Source organism: Rana temporaria, chromosome 2 (genome assembly GCF_905171775.1).
Source record: "Rana temporaria chromosome 2, aRanTem1.1, whole genome shotgun sequence".
Classification (NCBI taxonomy): Eukaryota; Metazoa; Chordata; class Amphibia; order Anura; family Ranidae; genus Rana; species Rana temporaria.
The window spans coordinates 465582829-465601463 of NC_053490.1; the positions used below are offsets into that span (position 1 = coordinate 465582829).

The 18635-nt window shown below is 41.6% G+C and overlaps 1 protein-coding gene across 1 annotated transcript in view; it reads left to right on the forward strand.

The window, feature by feature from the left end:
* Positions 1–18317, forward strand: part of ACE2 (angiotensin converting enzyme 2) — an 86950-nt gene extending 68633 nt beyond the window's left edge. The window contains exons 11-18 of the mRNA XM_040338663.1: positions 230–328; positions 2524–2646; positions 2740–2918; positions 4931–4989; positions 8049–8149; positions 10970–11086; positions 14184–14378; positions 16850–18317. Coding sequence (XP_040194597.1) covers positions 230–328; positions 2524–2646; positions 2740–2918; positions 4931–4989; positions 8049–8149; positions 10970–11086; positions 14184–14378; positions 16850–17012 — 1036 coding nt within the window. The 3' untranslated portion in view covers positions 17013–18317. The remainder of the gene's footprint in view (positions 1–229; positions 329–2523; positions 2647–2739; positions 2919–4930; positions 4990–8048; positions 8150–10969; positions 11087–14183; positions 14379–16849) is intronic.
* The last annotated feature ends 318 nt before the right edge of the window (positions 18318–18635 follow it).

Below are 18635 nucleotides of genomic sequence, written 5' to 3' on the forward strand. Positions count from 1 at the left end.
AACAGATTATTTATTAGGACAATGACCCCATGATATCTAGATACAGGCCTTGGTAATGTTGAAGAACAATGAGGATGAGGGCCCCTAAGGATATGTCCTGGTACCCTAGATCACATTCTACATGAGGGCCCATGTGCATCTAATTACTTTAAACTGGATAGCACCAGTGTGTTATTTCCTCTATTGTAGTATGTGTATATGATTCTCTTACACTTTCTTTTTCTATTAGGCGAGACCTTGTTGGTGTAATGGAGCCAGTTGCTCATGATGAGACATACTGTGATCCTGCTGCTCTGTTCCACGTCGCTAATGATTATTCATTTATCAGGTATTGTGTCAGTGAACTTTCAAATACACTGTGCTGTTCCATTATACTAGTTGACATTTGGGCACCCATATTATCCAAAACCATGAGATCGAGGACCTATGACGGGGGGGGGGGGGGGGGGGGGGGGGGGGTTAAAGAGGTCAGGTATACTAGTATCTTTTTAATGTTTGCATAATAAATGACCTCTTTATGGGAACATGGCAGCTGACAGTGTATTATTTATATTTGTAAGGTTTTGTTGATATAAAACATACATAGCTTATAGTTTACATAACATATATATATATAATGTCCATTGTAGTCCATTAACAGTAGCTTTTTTTTAATGCCGGTTCATAGTTTTTCTACTTGGGACTCGGGATAGATAAGGCCTCTTTCACACGGGGCAGATTCCGTTCCAATCAGCAGCTCACAGATCCCCTGCTGATCGGAGCAGAGCTGGTGGATGTCCGGTCAGTTACTGCAAAGCGGATACGGACAGAGCCTGCTCTGCTCTATGGGTGGCCAGGAGTGAAAGGACCCCTCCCAATCCACCCAAACGGAAGAGGAGAGATTCCCTTCCAGACCGGATCTGACCCAGAGATCGGCAGGTGTAAACAGACACAACTCCGTTTACACTCACCTGTCCATGGGACTGTACAGTATGGACCTTTCCAATGAGGTCCACCTAAAAAACTGACAGGTGGACCTGATGGGCTCGCCCATGTGAAAGTGGCCTAAGTGTTTAGGAGGCTCCTTTTCAGTGTTGAACAGTAACACAGTTGACTGATAGATGAAGTATTCGTTATTCAGAGATCACAATAGTAATGTAGTGGGTAAACTTTAGCAGATTATATGCATGTACAAGCTATTGGGATCGGAGAGCAGGTATATCTTGTTTCTATTACTGATGTTGGGTCCTTCTGTCCATCTTTTCATAAATTCCATAAATTAAGGGCCTGGCTCAGCAACTTCTCTGTTAACATCTCTCTCTCAATCCTAGTTCACTAATCTTGGGGATCTTCTAGCAATGTATCTGAACACTGGAAAGATTACCTTGTTACAGATGCTGATATTGATATTAGAAACTAAGGCCCAGATTCTCAGAAGAGATACGACGACGTATCTCCAGATACGCCGTCGTATCTCTGCGTTGCCCCGTCGTATCTATGCGACTGATTCTTAGAATCAGTTACGCATAGATATCCCTTAGATCTGACAGGCGTAAGTCTCTTACGCCATCGGATCTAAACTGCATTTTTTTTCCCGCTAGGTGGCGCTTCCGTCGAAATCCGCGTTGAGAATGCAAATTAGCTAGATACGCAAATTCCCGAACGTACGCGCGGCCGACGCAGTAAAGTTACGACGTTTACATTAGGCTTTTCCCGGCGTAAAGTTGCCCCTGGGTCTATGAGGCGCAGCCAATGTTAAGTATGGCCGTCGTTCCCACGTCGAAATTTTAAAAATTTATGTCATTTGCGTAAGTCGTCCGTGAATGGGGCTGGACGGCATTTACGTTCACGTCGAAACCAATGACGTCCTTGCGACATCATTTGGAGCAATGCACCCTGGGATATTTGACGGACGGCGCATGCGCAGTTCGTTCGGCACGGGGACGCGCATCATTTAAATGATACACGCCCCCTACCCGCCAAATTTGAATTCCGCCGGGTGATTTACGCTACGCCGCCGCAACTTTACAGGCAAGTGCTTTGCGAATAAAGCACTTGCCTGAAAAACTTGCGGCGGCGTAACGTAAATGAGATACGTTACGCCTGCACTTTTTTGCGGCTTTCTACCAGAATCTGGGCCTTTGGCCTCGTACACACGGCCGAGGAACTCGACGTGCCAAACACATCGAGTTCCTCGGCCAGTTCAGCACTGAAGCCGCCGAGGAGCTCGGCGGGGCGAGAGCTCCCATAGAACAACGAGGAAATAGAGAACATGTTCTCTATTTCCTCGCCAAGCTCCTCGACGGCTTCCTCGGCCGAAAGTGTACACACGGCCGGGTTTCTCGGCAGAATTCAGCCAGAAACTCGGTCGGAAGCTGAATTCTGCCGAGGAAACTGGTCGTGTGTACGGGGCCTAAGTGTCATATTACCCTAATATTTCAAATCATTACACATCTTTACAAACAACCTGGACTTTTTGCTATTTACATGTACTTCATTGTTGACCTCCTAGATTTGTAACATGTACATTTCCTTCTTATTCAGGTATTATACCAGAACCATTTACCAGTTCCAGTTTCAGGATGCTCTTTGTAAGGCTGCCGGTCACACTGGTCCTCTTCATTCCTGTGACATCACTAACTCCACAGCAGCGGGCAATAAATTAAAGTGGGTTAAATACTTCACTATGTTTTAAAATTACGGGTTTATTTTTAAGTCTTGTTTTCTCACAGTTTGATTAACTTCAACAAACTCCTGCAGGTCTATGTTAGAATTGGGGAATTCAAAACCTTGGACTGAAGCCCTGGAGAGCATAACAGGGGAGCTGAAGATGAATGCCGGACCTCTACTGAGTTACTTCCAACCTTTAAAGGAATGGCTAGAAATCAATAACAAAGCTGAAGGGAGGACAGCTGGGTGGACTACAGAAGGGGACCCATGTAAGCAGGATATTATTTTGCTATCAATGACAGTCTTTAACTTTCTTTATATGTCTAGTAGCTTTTTGGCTCAGCTAATGACGCAAGTGTAGTTTTCATCCTTCAGAGACATATTCTTCTTTAAGCTCTCAGAGGTTTTCATAGACCACTTCATGCTATGTTATTATAGGGCTTATACTCTACATGACTGTACAATTACACCCAACATTTTAAACAAAACCTTTACTTTCCCCAATTACATAAAGATATTAGCACCTTGTAAATGTGAACGGGTTGTAGAGTCCAGTACACCCCCCGTTTGCACAAAAGGAATTGCATCTGAAGAAACAACTGCTCTTTAGTTTATGCAAATCTTGATATCCAACAGTAGTAATCATTTATTTTTCAATGGAAGGTTTTAAAGAGAACCTGTTAGTTCCCTGAAAAATTCCCAATGTCATGTCCCTACAATGGAAGAGGTATTATACTAACTTTTCTAGCAGTCCTTTTTCCTACCATCCATCTATTTCTGTCCTGCAACCTTAATCAATCTCTTCAGCATTTAACACTTCTAGGAGAGTCAAATATCTGTGGTTGCTGCTGTGTGCTGTAGTTCCTTCCTCAGACCCTAACTTCAACAGGGTCAGGGGAAGGCAGCAGGCAGGGGTGTAGATAAATAACACCGCCCCAAAAGAGTCTGCCAACATGTACCCCAGGTCTACTTTTTGGGGCATGCACTGTGATAGTACACAGAAGTCCCCGCAATGCTGTGGTCCTGTCTAAATTCAGGTACAATGCGGATCAGAGCAGAGGTGTGTACATGAAGCCTCTCAGTATCTCAGGGATAATGGTCTGCATAAGAGAGGTATGTACTGAGGAGAAGACATCTCTGATAGAGGAAGATCTGTTCTTTTAGATGTAGGGGGGGGGGGGTTTGTCCTGGAGTGAGACTTGTGTATTGTTATGGTGTGATGGGGAATTGTGCTTGGGGGAGATTGTGTTGAAAGGAGATAAGTACTTGTTTATCACAGAGGAGGAAAGGGATATTGGTGCATTGTGAATTTGTGCTTGTGAGATGGTCTTGACCCTTACAGGAGGTTATTGTTGGCCTGGACTTATATTGAGGGTTATTGTTTGGTCAGAATCTTGTTGGGGGTTATTGCTGGCCCTGACGCATGCTACAGGTTATTGCTGGCACTTACACCAATGCGGGGAGTGATTTTTACTGCCATTGACACAAACATTGGGCTTATTTTACTCCCACAATCTTTTTAATGCCTCTTCAGACCCTCTTTTGTCTAAACCATAACAAAGCAAACCTTGAAGAAACATCCACTTTATTGATCATGCACTCAAAGAATGTTTCTTCATAATTAACCTAGTGAATATTATACACCTGGTGGCAGGGAACATGAGCATCCAAATCAGAAGTATTGAATACAGAAGCATCTTTTAGAGGCTGCAGTGCTGAAAAGGAGAGAAGATAGGAGACAGGGAGATGTGAGAATAAAAACATCTTGTGGAACAGGATGTGAGGAAAGACCTCCCAGTGGGGGTCTCTGACAGAAATAAAAACCTGAAAGAAATTAAAATTCACGCCCACTCTAACTGAAACAAAAAAAAAAGTTAGCATTTAATTTTCATTTTTAGTATACATATACTTCATAACCAGCAACCTTGGTTGGAAAAATACAATTTTCAATCATTTTTGGCCATAGGAAAGGGCTGGAGAAGCGAATACATAATGTACCTATGCTGGTCAAATCAGCATATTAGTATCAGTAAGTTTAAGGCATGCAGTGAAAAAAAGTATCCTGCCGGATGGAACTATACGGTCCATAGGAGTTGGTGCAACCCTCTCTCCATCATGATCCTGAAATATTGTGGATGTTTTAGTCCTATGTGTAGTCCATTCCACTTGTGGGGATGGAAAGCTATTCTTTCTCGTGAATGTGTTTACCATATATACACCATTGTTTGTGAAGGTATCATAAATGCAAAACTAACAATTACATTTTTTCTGTGCTTTCCAGTTACAGCAGATTCAATCAAAGTAAGGATTAGTCTGAAAGCTGGACTAGGAGATGCTGCGGTAAGGGTAGAGCTCATCTCGTTTTATCAGTTAAAAAATATCTAGAGAATGTCAACATTATTTTGAATTTATCTTGTATGTATTTACATATAAATGTATTATGAAGGCGTAAGGTGAACCAGGCAAAGTAGCTGGTTAACTTTATAGGAGGTACCAAAATCTTTTCCCGATCTGCCATTCGAAAATTCCTGTGTTAGTTTAGAGTTTATGAAAGTGGAAGCTTGGTGATTGGCTGGTCGTTATGCGCTGCATTATGTGGCAGGGCGAATGTCATCTGTTTCCTCATACTTAGAAAGTAAAGACCACTTATGATGCCTCTCATAAAGTGAACTTGTTATTTTGCCTAGCGTGAAGAACAGGTTACATTTAAATAAAAAAATACATAGCTCAACAGAAGGAAGTGTAAAGTTTGATTCAACAATTTCTATATACAGTACATGCATGCACATTAGAGTTTACTGTCTTGAATTGCTGTTTTGGCTTGGTCTAATCTATAAACAGGTTTGTTGTTTTTGGATTGGTCTAATCCAGCCTTTCTCATCCTTTTTCTATGGAACAACTTTCAGGTCCAGGAACCCCCACAAAATTAATATATCTATAGCTCACTGTGCATTATAGTAGTAATCAGTAAGTTAAGCATTGTATAAATTAAAGAATAAGGGAATAGCTAGAGTATATAATGGCCAGAGCTGAAATGGTTTTAACACCACTTTCTATACAAAAAAATGTTTTTGAAACAATCATGAACTCAAATAAGTGATACTAATGGTCAGAAAAATAAAGTGCCCCTTTACATTGGTAGTCAGTGGAGAAATGCCCCTTTTAGGGGGTCAGGGGAAAGGTATTCCCTTACATTGGTGGTCGATGACAGAGGAGCCCTCTTTACAACCGAGATTATCTGAGAAGTACCCCCTTACATTGGTAGTTAGCGGAAAACAATGAATGCCACTTATCTCATATAGGGGCCCCTTACATTTAGTGGTGCCCCCTTACGTTGATGGATAGTGCAAGTCCCACTTAATATTGGCAGTCAGTAGAGATATTCCCACTTACATTGGTGGACAATGAAGTGCCATTTTACATTGGTAGACAGTGTAGTACTCCTTTTTATTGGTAGTAATAGGAAAAGTATTTCCTTATTTAGTGGTCAGTCTACTGCCTCTTGACACTAGCTCTGCCAAGTGACATTAGTGCCAAAACCATGCAGGCGTCACTTAACACTGTGGAGAACTCTAACTTGTGATGTCATATTTGGCTGCCTGCCAGATGCACCTAATGAAACTCTGTTCAGACTCCCTTGGATAGAGTCTCCCTCTCTCCCTTTGACACAATACAGTATATCCAGTTAGCTCCATATATATTTGGACACAGGCACAATTTTTGTTTTTTTCAGGTATTTACCAAAACATGTTCAAGCTGTAGTTATAAAATGGATATTGGCTGAACGTGCACACTCTCAGGTTTAATTTGAGGGTATGTACATCCAAATCAGAGGAAGGGTTTAGAAATGACCACTCTTAAGAAACGCCATCCCACCTTTTTCAAGGGACTGAAAGTAATTGGACAATTGACTCAAAAGCTGTTTTATGGCTAGGTGTGGGCTACTCCTTCCTTATTTCTTAATCGATTAAGCAGGTAAAAGGCCTGGAGTAGCGTCTAAGTGTGGTATTTGCATTTGGAATCTGTTGCTGTGAACCTACATAATGCATTCAAAGGAGCTGTCCATGCAAGTGAAACTGGCCATTATAAGGCTTTAAAAAGAAACAAATTTACCAGAGAGATAGCAGCAACATTGGGAGTGGCCAAATCAACAGTTTGGTAAATTCAGAGGAAAGAAGAACGAACTGGTGTGCTCAGAAACATAAAAAGGCCTGGACGTGCAAGGAAGACAACAGTGGTGGATGATCGCAGGATCCTCTCTATGGTAAAGGAAAACCAATTCACAACATCCAGACAAGTGAAGGACACTTTTCAAGAGGTGGGCATATCATTGTCAAAGTCTGCAATCAAGAGAAGACTTCACGAGAACAAATACAGAGGGTTTACCACAAGGTGCAAACCATTCATAAAGAAGAATAGAAAAGCCAGATTAGACTTTGCCAAAAACATCTTAAAAAGCCAGACCAGTTTGGGAAAAGCATTCTTTGGACAGATGAACCTAAGATTCATTTTTACCAGAATGACTGGAAGAAAAAAGCATGGAGAAGGCTTGGAACAGCTCATGATTTAAAGCACACAACATCATCTGTAAAACATTGTGGAGGCAGTGTGATGGCATGGGCATGCATGGCTTCCAGTGGCACTGGTGTTTATTGATGATGTGACAGAAGACAGAAACAGCCGAATGAATTCTGCAGTGTTTACAGATATACTGTCAGCCCAGATTCAGCCAAATGCAGCAAAGTTGATTGGACGGTGCTTCACAGTACAGATGGACAATGATCCAAAACACACTGCAAAAGCAACCCAGGAGCTTTTGAAGGAAAAGAAGTGGAATATTCTGCAATGGTCGAGTCAATCACCTGATCTCAACCCAATTGAGCATGCATTTCACAAAACTAAAGACCCACAAAGAACTGAAGACGGCTGCAGTTAGAGCCTGGCAAAGCATCAGAAAGGAGGAAACCCAGTCTTTGGTAATGTCCATGGGTTTCAGAATTGAGGCAGTTATTACGAGTAAAGGATTCTCAACAGAATATTAAAAATTAACATTTTATTTATTTATGATTATATTCATTTGTCCAATTACATTTGAGTCCCTGAAAATGGGGAGAATGTGTATAAAAATAGTTGCAGTTCCTAAAATTTGTACTTGATATTTAAGTTCAACCCCTTGAATTAAAGCTGAAGGTCTGCAACTTCAAATTCATTTGGATTGTTTCATTTAAATTTTATTATGGTGACATACAGAGCCAAAAGTAAGAAAATTGTGCCTGTGTTCCAATATATATGGACCTAACTGTATATACAGTATACATGGATGTGTGTAAAATATATATATATGTGCGCGTGTAGATACTGTATATGTTTCTAACATCATATATTTTGTATATTAACAGTATACGTGGGACAACAGTGAGATGAATTTGTTCAAATCTACAATTGCATATGCCATGTCCAAATATTTTGGTTCAGTGAAGGAGCAAGAGATCGTTTTTTCGTAAGTACCTTTTTTGACAAAGCACAGAAATGCAAAACAGGACCAGTCATACAAATTATTGGGTAGATTTGCCATCAGGTTCACAGTTCATAGATTTCCTCTTCTGCAAAAAACAGATAAAATCAAGCGCTCACCAAAATTAAATGAGGGAGATAAGAATACATGCTTAAGGGGGGAATGGTGAAAAGGTGAGATTCATGTGATAGCTGAAAGTAAAAAAAATGTAAAAAGGAGGATATAAGGAGTGGGGCAGTGGTCAAATTCAGCTGTCCATGAGAGAGTTGTTAAAAATGTAATCAAAAAATGAAAAAATTAAAATTATTTGTGGTAAAAGTTCAGTCCATAGAAAGTTCATGGAGCAGTAACACAAATTGTATTATATTAAATATACACTCTTGCTTGGAGGGCTGCCAGCTGTCAAGAAGAAGCAATTCTGAAACAACAACAAGAAAACAAAAAAAGCGGCGCCCTCTAAGCGTAGTATGGAAGTTTAATAAAAAGGACAAACAACAATAATTCTTATGAGAGGTTACTCACAAGAATGCAGGGGGTACAGGTATTGATATACTGGTGTCATCTGTGGCTGGCGTCTGGAGTGCATGGACTCTGCTGGGAAGGTCTTCTTACAGGCTTCAGGCAGCGTGATGGTTAATCCACGAGGTAAGGGCCGAGTGCGGTGTCTCTGGAGGTCCCTAGATGGTAACACAGCGCTGGTACGGGGGGAGGCAGGAACGCCACATTCGGCATGGTGGAACGCAGCCGTGGAGCGCAAACAGCAGAGCGTCACTTCCGGATGCAGTCTCAGGGCGGTGCACGCGTTCGAGACATGCGTGTCTCTTCGTCAGAGCCTTCTAGGGACCTCCAGAGACACCGCACTCGGCCCTTACCTCGTGGATTAACCATCACGCTGCCTGAAGCCTGTAAGAAGACCTTCCCAGCAGAGTCCATGCACTCCAGACGCCAGCCACAGATGACACCAGTATTTCAATACCTGTACCCCCTGCATTCTTGTGAGTAACCTCTCATAAGAATTATTGTTGTTTGTCCTTTTTATTAAACTTCCATACTACGCTTAGAGGGCGCCGCTTTTTGTTTTCTTCCTCTTCTGCTGCTCAGACATAGCACATTGCAAATATAAAACATGGTGCCTAAACACTTCTTAAATTTTGCTTATGTTTTACGTGGTAAACTGCCACAAGTTCAATGGCAAAAATATTGTGCGTCTTTGCAAAGTGAAAGTAGTTAGCTGCCCAAGATGCAATTGTCTTAAATACACAGAAAATTTGAATTTATCCTGCGATATTGTGTTGGAGAGTGCACAGTTTAGACTCAACTTGTATTCTTTTGGCGGTAATGATGGGATTATGTTTTTCTGTAACCTCTTCTGGGCCCAGGTTTATCCTCAATCATTATATTACCTATATTGATGAGAAAACCCTGCTTAACTGCATTTATGAAGTGAATCACCACATTGCCCAGTCAGAACTCTTCACATTCATTATGAAAAATTCTAAGTGTTCCCTGTAGTAGTGGTGGATTCTCCTCATCCACAGGGATCAACCAGGTATGCAATATGCATACAGTATTTACATTGGACCAATATATTTATGTGACACATCCTCTTAGCATAGATTGCAAGGCAAATTTAGCTTTGGCTCCTTCTGTAATCAAGGGAGCAGTAATTGTTTGTCTGGCCTAATCAGGGTCTCACAGGCTGGGAGTTTCATTACTTCCTCTGCTTCTTGAAGAAGTTCCAGAGCTTAGGACGGGAGAATCAAATCAAGCAGGCTGAATATTTATCAGGTCATGGCCAATCCCTGGGGGACAAGTGTCCATAAGGGGACTGGAATATAGATAAATAGTCTGAGACACTGAAGGTGCCAGGACCAAAGGCTCAAATTGAGAGGCACCATCTCACTCACTGGGTTGTGTTTGGAGTAAACTGGCATGAGGCAGCTGCCCTGGGGCCATGTGAGTAGTGATCTTAAGTTGACCCCTGAGATTGTGTGCTGGATGCTGTGCTGGATGCTGCGCTGGATACCGATGTTTGCACACTGGCGCAGGGTAAGCAGATGCCCAAAGACTTGCCCCATGGTCTTCAACTGTGGGGCCATTGGACTGTTTACTATTAGCCATTAATGCTACTGCTAGGAGCACTGTCCACTATCTACTTCTGAGCGTTTTAAAGTATCTCATGGTCCCTAACCCCTCTCCTGTTAGAAGTTTAATCAGCAATAAATCACAAAAAAAGACAAAAAGGAGCCAGAGTGAATGGAGTGTTGCTTGGGTGGCTGGTAGCCTGTGTGCTGTTTGGGGGACAACCAGTTAAAAATCAGCAGCTCTTGCGGTGGTAGCGCTACATACCCAAACATCCATACCTGGAATTCAGCTTTAAATGCAAGCTTATTCAACTTTTAAAAGCTTTATTTAATAGACTTGCTGGGATAGACAAAGAGTAACTGAAATAGTCCTTTGGAGAAAAAGGCTGCACCAGGCCTACTCCAAAAGCCTAGGCATTTGGTCATCTGATCTCTTCTGAGGAGGATTTCACTGTTCAGACTACCTAACCCCTCTCTTCAGCAGAAACCATTTGACGAAATGCCAGGTAGGGTAAGCATTTCATCCCTTCCCTTACTTTTTATCTAGCCATTCCTGCAAGAAGTTTAGGAAAACGTTATGTATTAAATTTGAGCAGTACCTTAAACTCAGTTTGGCTTAGATGGGTTAAGGAAAATGAATTGGTAAATAAATAAAATGTAACTTTTTATCTAGAATGTCAATTATTTACTATGCATCTCATACAGATTTTTTTTCTTGCAGAAATGATGATGTACACATTTTCAAAGAAACAAAAAGAATCTCTTTCTTCTTCTATGTAACGATGCCGGGTAAACTTGTAGAGGTAGTGCCAAAATCAGAAGTTGAAGCTGCTATTCGGTAAAGCCATTTTTCTCAATGCTTCTTTGGGTTAGGTTAATTACAACTTATAGAAATATATATTCAGTTAGATAGTCATTTTAATAATGGATCCATGTTCCTAGTCCTACCTTCACCTTTTTGCTATATGAGTTGCACAGTGTGGCTTAAAATGGCTGTCCAATATGCACCAAAATACATAGTTACATACTTACATAGTCAGTTAGGCTGAAAAAAAAAGTCCATCCAGTTCAACCATAAAAAATAAAAATAATAATAATAATATCATAAAATTCCATATACCCAATTCTATACCCACAGTTGATCCAGAGGAAGGTGAAAAACCCCAGCAGAGCATGATCCTATTTACTACAGCAGGGGAAAAAAATCCTTCCTGACCCCCCGAGAGGCAAAATAGACCTGGTGCACTGTGTAATAAGCTGGTCAGACACATCCTCGCTTTTCCTCTGCAATTCAATTATGTGGGAGGACACTTGTGATGAGTGGTGGGGCCATTACTCATTGCTGCCAGCATAGAGCACCAGAGTTGGAGGATATTTCCAGAATAAGTTAGAGACCATAACATGACATGGGGCTATAAAGGGGAAAAAAAGGCATGGGACTTCACTTGAAATGTAATCATTACAAGGTTCTCTGTCTCCAGGCATTTTTTTTTTTTTTGGAGAACCCTGTTTGTCCTTCTGAAGCTTCTGTACAACCATGCACTTCCTCACTGTAGTCCACTTAGGAGAACTACTACCATGTAACTATAGGAAAGTCATGGATAAATATTCCTAAACATCTAAGCAGTGCTGGGAGAAGGTCCACTGGCACCCAAGGTGAAGGTACCAATCTTAGATGGCTAGCTTATACATTTAAACGTGCAATGGCCAGTGCAATATACAGAAACAATTTTTTTTTTTACAATTACCAGCTGCTCTCCCTGTTTAATCATCAGGGCTCTGGTCAGGAGCAGTCAGAGATCCTAAAACAGATAGTGACTGTCACACTGGGACAGGGTTGGTGTAAGGATTTTTGACACCCTAGGCAAAACCTAATTTTGCTGCCCCTGATTCTACCCGCTTTGCCCTGCTCATGTGACCTCTCTGACCATTACACTGACCTACCTAACCCCCTACACTGTCCTACCTACCTTACATCTCCACTGACCTACCTTACCTCTCCACTGACCCCTACACTGACCTACCTGACACCTACATTAACCTACCACTACACTGATCTACCTGACCTTTATACTGACCTACCTGACACCGACACTGACCTACTTGACCCCTACACTAACCTACCTGACGATTACACTGACCTGCCTGACCCTTACAATAACTGACCTACATGACCCCTACACTGACCTACCTGACCCCAACACTGACCTACCTGACTATTACATTGACCTACTTGATTCCTAATACAATGTCAGTGTCTAGCTGTCACCAGCCCTCTACTCCAATCTGATTAGGACATAGCACACTCTGCCGCTGTACAGGACAGGCCTGGAGGGAGAGCGGCCTCTACGAATGGCAGTGACATGGCAGGGGGAGGGGTCAGGGGGTCACATGACTTGGCATAGGAATCCCATATGGATAGAGGCAGAGACACAGAGAGGGAGAGACAGGTCACTGATCATAGGGCTGTGGTGCGCAGGGGATGTGTGCTTCGGTTCTGTTGGGACACAGTCCTCCATTGCTGCGCTGCACCTCTGACACTACTAAGTTACGGACGGGGTGGCTGTCACCTGAGTTACTGTAGTTACATGCTGCAGACAGCAGGCAGAGGCATCCACCTCATACAGTCACCACAGCACCAAAAAACTACATAGCGCAGAAGATGGAGAGTAGTGAAACTAGCGGACGGGCACCCTAGGCGGACCGAGCTTTCAATTTTAATAGCTTGTCCTGAACAGGATAAGAGCCCGGCGTCCAATGTGGAATCTCTCACCTCAACATAGGTAAATACCTTCAAGATTATTAAACGACAAATCTGTATTTGCTTTCTGTGCCACTGTCATTTACAGATTCAAAAATATTCTTATGCCTTGTACACACGACCGTTTTTCACAACGAGAAAACTGCCATTTTTTATATTGGTCTTTAAAACCGGTCGTGTGTATGCTCCCTAGCAAAGGATTGAAACCAGCTCTCTCTTTTCCCGTCAGTTTTTTTCTCGTTGCGAAAAACGGACGTGTGTATGCTTTTCCAGAGGGGAAAAAAATGTGCATGCTCAGAATCAAGTATGCAGCCCAAAAGCAGCCCAAAGGGTGGCGCCATTTGAAAGGAACTTCCCCTTTATAGTCCCGTCGTACATGTTGTACGTCACCGCGCTTTGGTCAGACGTTTTTTTGCATGAACATGTGTATGCAAGTCAGGCTGGAGAGGAATCACGTACGGAAAAATATTGTTTTTTTGTTTCCTGGCGAGAAAAATGGTCGCGTGTACGAGGCATAAGTGTCTGGTTTAGGAGATTAGGTGGTTTGCATATTATCAGATCTCTCAGACTCAGAAACGGAGACTACATTGGTCATAGTTTGTTTGGAGGGGGGCTACATTTTTTTTTTAAGAATAACCTTCCCTATATCATTTTATAAGGCAAGAAAGTATGCTTTCCAGTTATAATCACAGTCATTTAAGTGTAACTAAAGGAAAACATTTTATTTTTTTCATTTTGGATAGTAACTCTTATTTTTTTGCCACTTGTGTCCCATTGGGGCATTTCTTTGCACTTCCTGTCCAATAGCCAAAACAGGAAGTGAAAGGAATTCCCTCCAAAGTGTAGGAATCCTGATGTGTCACCAGGGTACCAGAACTTGTGTTCCCATTGGAAGATTTCCCCTCTATTAGTTTTCTGATGAAGTAAACAGGACTAATAGAGAAGGGCAATTTCTCTAAAGGGAACAACACAGACAGTAACAAAAACTGACAGGTGTTCTAATCCCTCCCCGCTCTATTCAAAACTAAAACAAAAAGTTTTGTGTTTAGTTACACTTCAAGAAGTTATTTCCTAGTTTGTTTCATTCTACTGGCAAAGGCTTTTTGTAGGGTCTGTCATGCTTATATAAAATTTTACATAAAATACTCATTATCTTACTGTACTTCAATTGCAGCTTGTCCAGAGGTCGAATCAGCAGTACATTCTATCTTGATGACTACTCCTTGGAGTTCCTGGGGATCCCCCCTACACTTTCACCAGCCAGGGAACAATCCTTTGAAGTCTGGCTTGTAGTGTTTGGTGTTGTGGCTGCATTTCTAGTTATAGCTTTGGTTGTCCTACTTGTCCTTGGCTATAAAGATAAGAAGAAGTAAGTTCTTAATTCATTCACAACCCCAGATTCACCAAAACTGTCCTACTACCTTAAAGCAACATTTGCTGTCATTTTGAACATAGACCAACATTGATCGTGTTATTAGGAGAGCTATGGTAATGAATGTGCACTGAATCCAGTCCCAGCATCATTGGCTTGCAAGGATTCAACAAAGATTTGTAAACACTGTAATGCCGCGTACACACGATCGGAAATTCCGACAAGAAAAGTTGGATGTGAGCTTTTGGTTGGAAATTCCGACCGTGTGTAGGCTCCATCTGACTTTTCCTGTCGGAATTTCCGGCAGCAAAAATTTGAGAGCTGGTTCTCAATTTTTCCGACAAGAAAAGTTCTTGTCGGAAATTCCATTCGTCTATATGCAATTCTAACGCGCAAAAAAACACGTATGCACGAAATCAATTCGACGCATGCTCGGAATCATTGAACTTAATTTTTCTCGGCACGTTGTAGTGTTGTACGTCACTGCGTTCTTGACGGTCGGAATTTTGTGTGACCGTGTGTATGCAACACAACAAAAAGAACCATCTGCATCTAGTGAATCACTGAGGGCCCCTGCTCACGCATGTGTGCATTTACAGCATGTATTTCATTGTATTGCCCATCGATTTTCAACATACGTATACTATACAAAAAAAATAAAAAATTTGCAGCGCAATTTAAGCCAACAAATTATATTCCTTATTATATGTGTTGCACTGAAGGCTAGGGGCAATGGATTAAAGGGGAGGTTCACCCTATAAAAAATTTCTAGAAAAATTTGAAATGTTTTATAGGGTGAACCTCCACTTTAATTCATGCGTGAGCCCTGGCATGTCATTCTAAATTAATAGCAATGAAATGCACACCTCTGTGACCAAGCCCAGGCTCGGCATTGCTAAGTCTGTAATCTACAAGCACCCCCATGTTAACGACAAAACATGGAACATAGGGCGCTTCTTTCCAATGGATCCTGTGCCAGTGTGAATGGAGCCTTAGATTCCAAAAGGAGCGAGGACAGGGGATGTAGAAGCTAAAAACACTATCACCCGAGCAGCTCTTCTGAGAGTGGAAGCAACTAGTGGCTAGCAAGAAAAGAGGTAGAGAAGGCGCTTCAAAGTGCAGTATTACACCATTTATTCAATCAACACAATAAATTAAACTTACAATATGCAGGTGTGTGATGAGCTCATCTGACAATCACAATCCAAGACCAGGTTCCTGCCCCTGTGGCTTCGAGTCCCGTTGCCGACCAGCAGAGATTGGAAGGATTGATGGCCGATAAGAGGGGGATCTGGCATCCAGAGGTGGCGGTGGAACGCACGCCATGCTCATGGACCACACAAACCAATAGTGACATCATGATGTGGGCGGTAATGCACTTCGAAGCATGCTCCTTCCTCAGACCAATCTGTACGCATGCTCCGAAATGCATTACAGCCCACATCCTGATGTCACTTCTGGTTCACTTCTCATGTTTACATTTTTTTGCCACCTTCAGATGACAGCTCCTCCTCCTATTGGTCATCAATCTGTCAATCTGCATGTGTATTTTTGGCGCCCAAGTACATATCTTTACAATATTGAACCCTATCTGCCACATAGTTGCCCATAGTTGTATGGTCTTCCTGTTTGGTATCTTCATCGGCAAACACTGGAATTCAGCTCTTAATTACATTATATCATTAATAAACAAATTGCAGCATTGGCCACAAGACTGAGGGCACACCATTCACAACTTTAGACCATTCAGAGTCATATATCACTACTCTCTGGTCCCATTCATGTAACCAGTTTCCTATCTATGTACAAATGATTTCAACTCCAACAGAACTTATTTTATAGATTAAACGAGCTACATTATCAAATGCTTGGAAAGATCTAGATAGACTACGTCCACTGGACTTTGGCCCCTTTCACAAGGAATGCTCCAAACCGATCTGCCGATGTCTGCTGACACCTGCCGGTATACGATCCTGTCTGCTAAAAACAGACAAATGGGGATCTGTTCCTTATCCATCCAGCAGATCGGATTGGTTGACAGTCGGATGGGAACAAACAGGCTGTCTGTTTTTCATCCGACCACCCCATAAGGAATAGCGGGCTATGTCCGTGTCCTTTCTGCATCAGTGGAGTAGACACGTACCTGTCATCCACCTGTTCAGCAGGGATCAGAGGAGATATCTCTTGCTGAACAGGAAGGTCAGCTGCCAGCGTCTGGCCAGTGTGAAAGGGGCCTTCCACCATTGAATTTTTTACTTACTTCCTCATAGAATAAGGGGTTGGTGAGACAAGAACGGTCTTTCATAAAGACCATGCTGGTTGTCACTCAGCTACCTTTAATTACAGACAAGTTTCTGTATAGACTCCATTACCATTCCCTCAAATACGTACTATTAATTATACTTATATTTACTTTTCATTTAAATTAAGTTTTGCTATTCTCTACTGACATATCTTTGTATCCGAAGGCTCAAAAAATCTAAGAAAGAAGACCTAGACAGAGTTTCTGAAATTCTAGTGGCAACAACAATGGAGAAAGATTCTTCGATTCCAGTCAACATTTATGAAGAATCTGGGAAACAAAATAAAGCCTATGAAGATGTAGAAGAGGAGCCACAAACAGCTTTTTAAACTATGAAGAATCCTGGAAGTTGTTCATATAATACGGCTCTCAGTTATCATCATCTTTACAATAGGAACTAAGAACCTCAAATGTCCTAAATGAGAACTTCAACTGGAGTGTTTCCCAAGTCAAAAGAACTGAACAGAACCATGAGTCATGTCATGACTGACGTTCCCCTTCATCCATCACCTATGCACTTATAGTAATAAGTAATAAGCATCACTCACAGGAGAACCATCTGTATTTTTCCTAGCAACCAATTAACTTTTCTCCTTCATCTTTCAACCTACCGAAACAAAAAAGAAGTAGATGAGCTAACTGGTGCCTAGGAGTTAAATACAGTTCTTCAACTAGACAGTAAATGTTGCGAAAAGAGACAAACTAACTCTTCAAGAGACTTCACTCCATATAAAAGATTATAAGCCCTCTGGTTACTTGTGTCTTTCCGTTATACTCAGAAGAGGATTCAAATTAATTTCCACATTTTCAGTTCCAAATGAATATCAAGGGGGCTACTTTCTAAAATAAAGTGAGGTGAAGTGAACTTGTGTTTACTTCAAACACCTAATCATGTAGTGGAAATTTATATTTTCTAGATTCCCTTAACATAGTTTGCTGTTTGGTGTAAAGCCAGGCTCTTTACTTTTTGTCATGCCCATGCAGACCTTAGTACCTTGGTGCATTGCAATAACAACATGCATTTTTTTCACACCCTGGGCTGGCACCACACCAAAGAAAATTCAAAAACAGACTTGCATCATTTTTGCCAACGCAAGGCAAATCGATGAATGATATTGCATTAATGTGTGTTGTAGTGCCCTGCAGCGCATGTGTGTTGGGAGCTGCATTGCCTTAGTATGTTGGGCTACCATTCAAAATTCAGAGCACATTGCCAATTAAAAATGTACGCAATGCACATTAACACGTGGCTTAATGTGCATTTGTTAGCGCAATGTACAGGAAGCGAGAAGTGTGAATGAACCATAAATCTGACCGCCAACCTCCTTACTTGATAATGGGTGTAGTCATATGAGTGAAATGGGAATACAAATAGTTAATGTTGGGTCCTCTAGATTATTTAAAAAGCAAGTGATTCTGGAGTCCCGCTACCTCAGCAGATTGGCAACAGGACCTAAGAATTATGGTGACGTTTTGTATATAATCGGGGAGAGCACCTCTGTTTTTGGGCCTGGTTCACAATGTTTAAATCTGACGATTTACATCCATTTATTTACAGAATATGAGTGAATTGCAATTTAGAACTTAAGGCTAGCATGCATTTATGGAACACAATAAAATTCATAATTACTGTCTTTTGTTTTATTAACAAAGCGATTGTGTGCAGGTGCAATTCAAAAGATTTTCCTATTTACAAAGCATGAAACAGGCAACTGCTGACCTTTCTGGCTAGGCTTAATTAAACAGCCACCTACACGTGCCTTTACAGCTTATCTGCGTGATCTTACATTTTACTCTTAAATTGTGACAAAAATCAGGTCTAACCGAGTCATTTGTGCATATGTTTAGACTCAGACGTCTAAAAATATGCACAAATGATGGCACCGGCTTTGAATGGCTAGTTGCATTTTTCAATGTTTAAAATAAACCTGTACTGGAAACTGGGTAGTTTT